The 1,141-nt window shown below is 56.3% G+C and overlaps 1 protein-coding gene across 1 annotated transcript; it reads left to right on the top strand.

Moving 5' to 3' along the window:
• Window positions 1-542: 542 nt before the first annotated feature.
• SDRG_04398 (hypothetical protein) lies at window positions 543-1,099 on the top strand (the record flags this gene model as incomplete). Its single annotated transcript, XM_008610073.1, has 2 exons — window positions 543-1,012; window positions 1,072-1,099. The coding sequence occupies exons 1-2, from the start codon at window positions 630-632 to the stop codon at window positions 1,097-1,099; spliced, it is 411 nt and encodes a 136-aa protein (XP_008608295.1). The 5' UTR covers window positions 543-629.
• Window positions 1,100-1,141: the final 42 nt, after the last annotated feature.

Genomic DNA, 1,141 nt, shown 5'->3' on the forward strand with positions numbered 1-1,141 from the left:
ATTTACTACCGCCACGTGTTTCCACCCTTCCGTACCCTTCGTTGGGAGACCGCGTTTGCAAATCTCGGAAAGACGCACCTATTTTGGATCACGCTGCACTGGAGGGTCGTCTCTGATGTGGTGCTTGCAGTGCAACAGTTCTCTGCAAGCATGCCAAGAACCAAGACAAGGGTCTCGCTTTGTATGTCTGATTTACTTTCGTGGCCTCGTGTCGACAAGTGCCCTGACCGTACCTTTCATGACAAAAGTCAAGCGAATGTGGCCAAAACTGTATTATAGATATCGAAGGTTCGTCGCCGGTTGGCTCCTAGTAGTAATACGTGCTTACCCATAAATGCAGGTCCTGAACCCTATGCATAACGCATGCCAGAAAATTTTATACTCGATCTACAGCTCTCCAAAATTGACACACCTCCGTGCTGCTCTTCTCAGGGGCAGGGTGTCCACCAACGACAAAGATCGGTGGCGGTTAGCATAAACACGCACCCAACAGCTGTTGACACCGGTGCGCTTTTGCCGCGGCTGCGACAGTTTGCTCAAGTCGGTGCCAACTCTGTCGTCGACGTAACTTCAAACGCCGTGTCCACCGATCCACATTCCATTGGTGTCATAACTCAAGTCGCGCCACCATGGTCAGCAGTGTCGAGAGCCCGCGGTCGTCCGTGACCGACACGGCGTCGTTCATTGGCAAGGCGTCGCCGCCGCTCTGGTCGTACCTCATCCTCATCATCTCCGTCCTCGCCATGTCGTCCGGTGGCATTTGGTTCGCGCTCCTCACCGAGACGCCGCCCTTCATGCAAGCGTGCTGGCGCCTCCTCCTCACGGCCTTTCTGCAGTTCTTTGGCCTTGTGTATGAGCTCAAGACCGACAAGGCGCTCGATGCTGCGTTTTGGGCGCGCTACAAGGCGTCGCTGCCGCTGCTTTGCATCATTGGCCTCTCGCTCAGTTTTCACTTTGGCGCGTGGGGCTGGAGTGTCGCCCATACCTCGCTTTTGGACTCGCTCCTCCTTGTGTGCACGACGCCGCTCTTGCTGGTCGCCTTGATGACGCTGCGCTTCGCGTTTCGCTCAGTCCAAGGCCGCATGGCCCCGCCCATTGAAGCCTCGACGCACGAGCCGTCATCCGTTGTCGTCGTCGTCAC

Source organism: Saprolegnia diclina (genome assembly GCF_000281045.1).
Source record: "Saprolegnia diclina VS20 unplaced genomic scaffold supercont1.11, whole genome shotgun sequence".
Classification (NCBI taxonomy): domain Eukaryota; phylum Oomycota; class Saprolegniomycetes; order Saprolegniales; family Saprolegniaceae; genus Saprolegnia; species Saprolegnia diclina.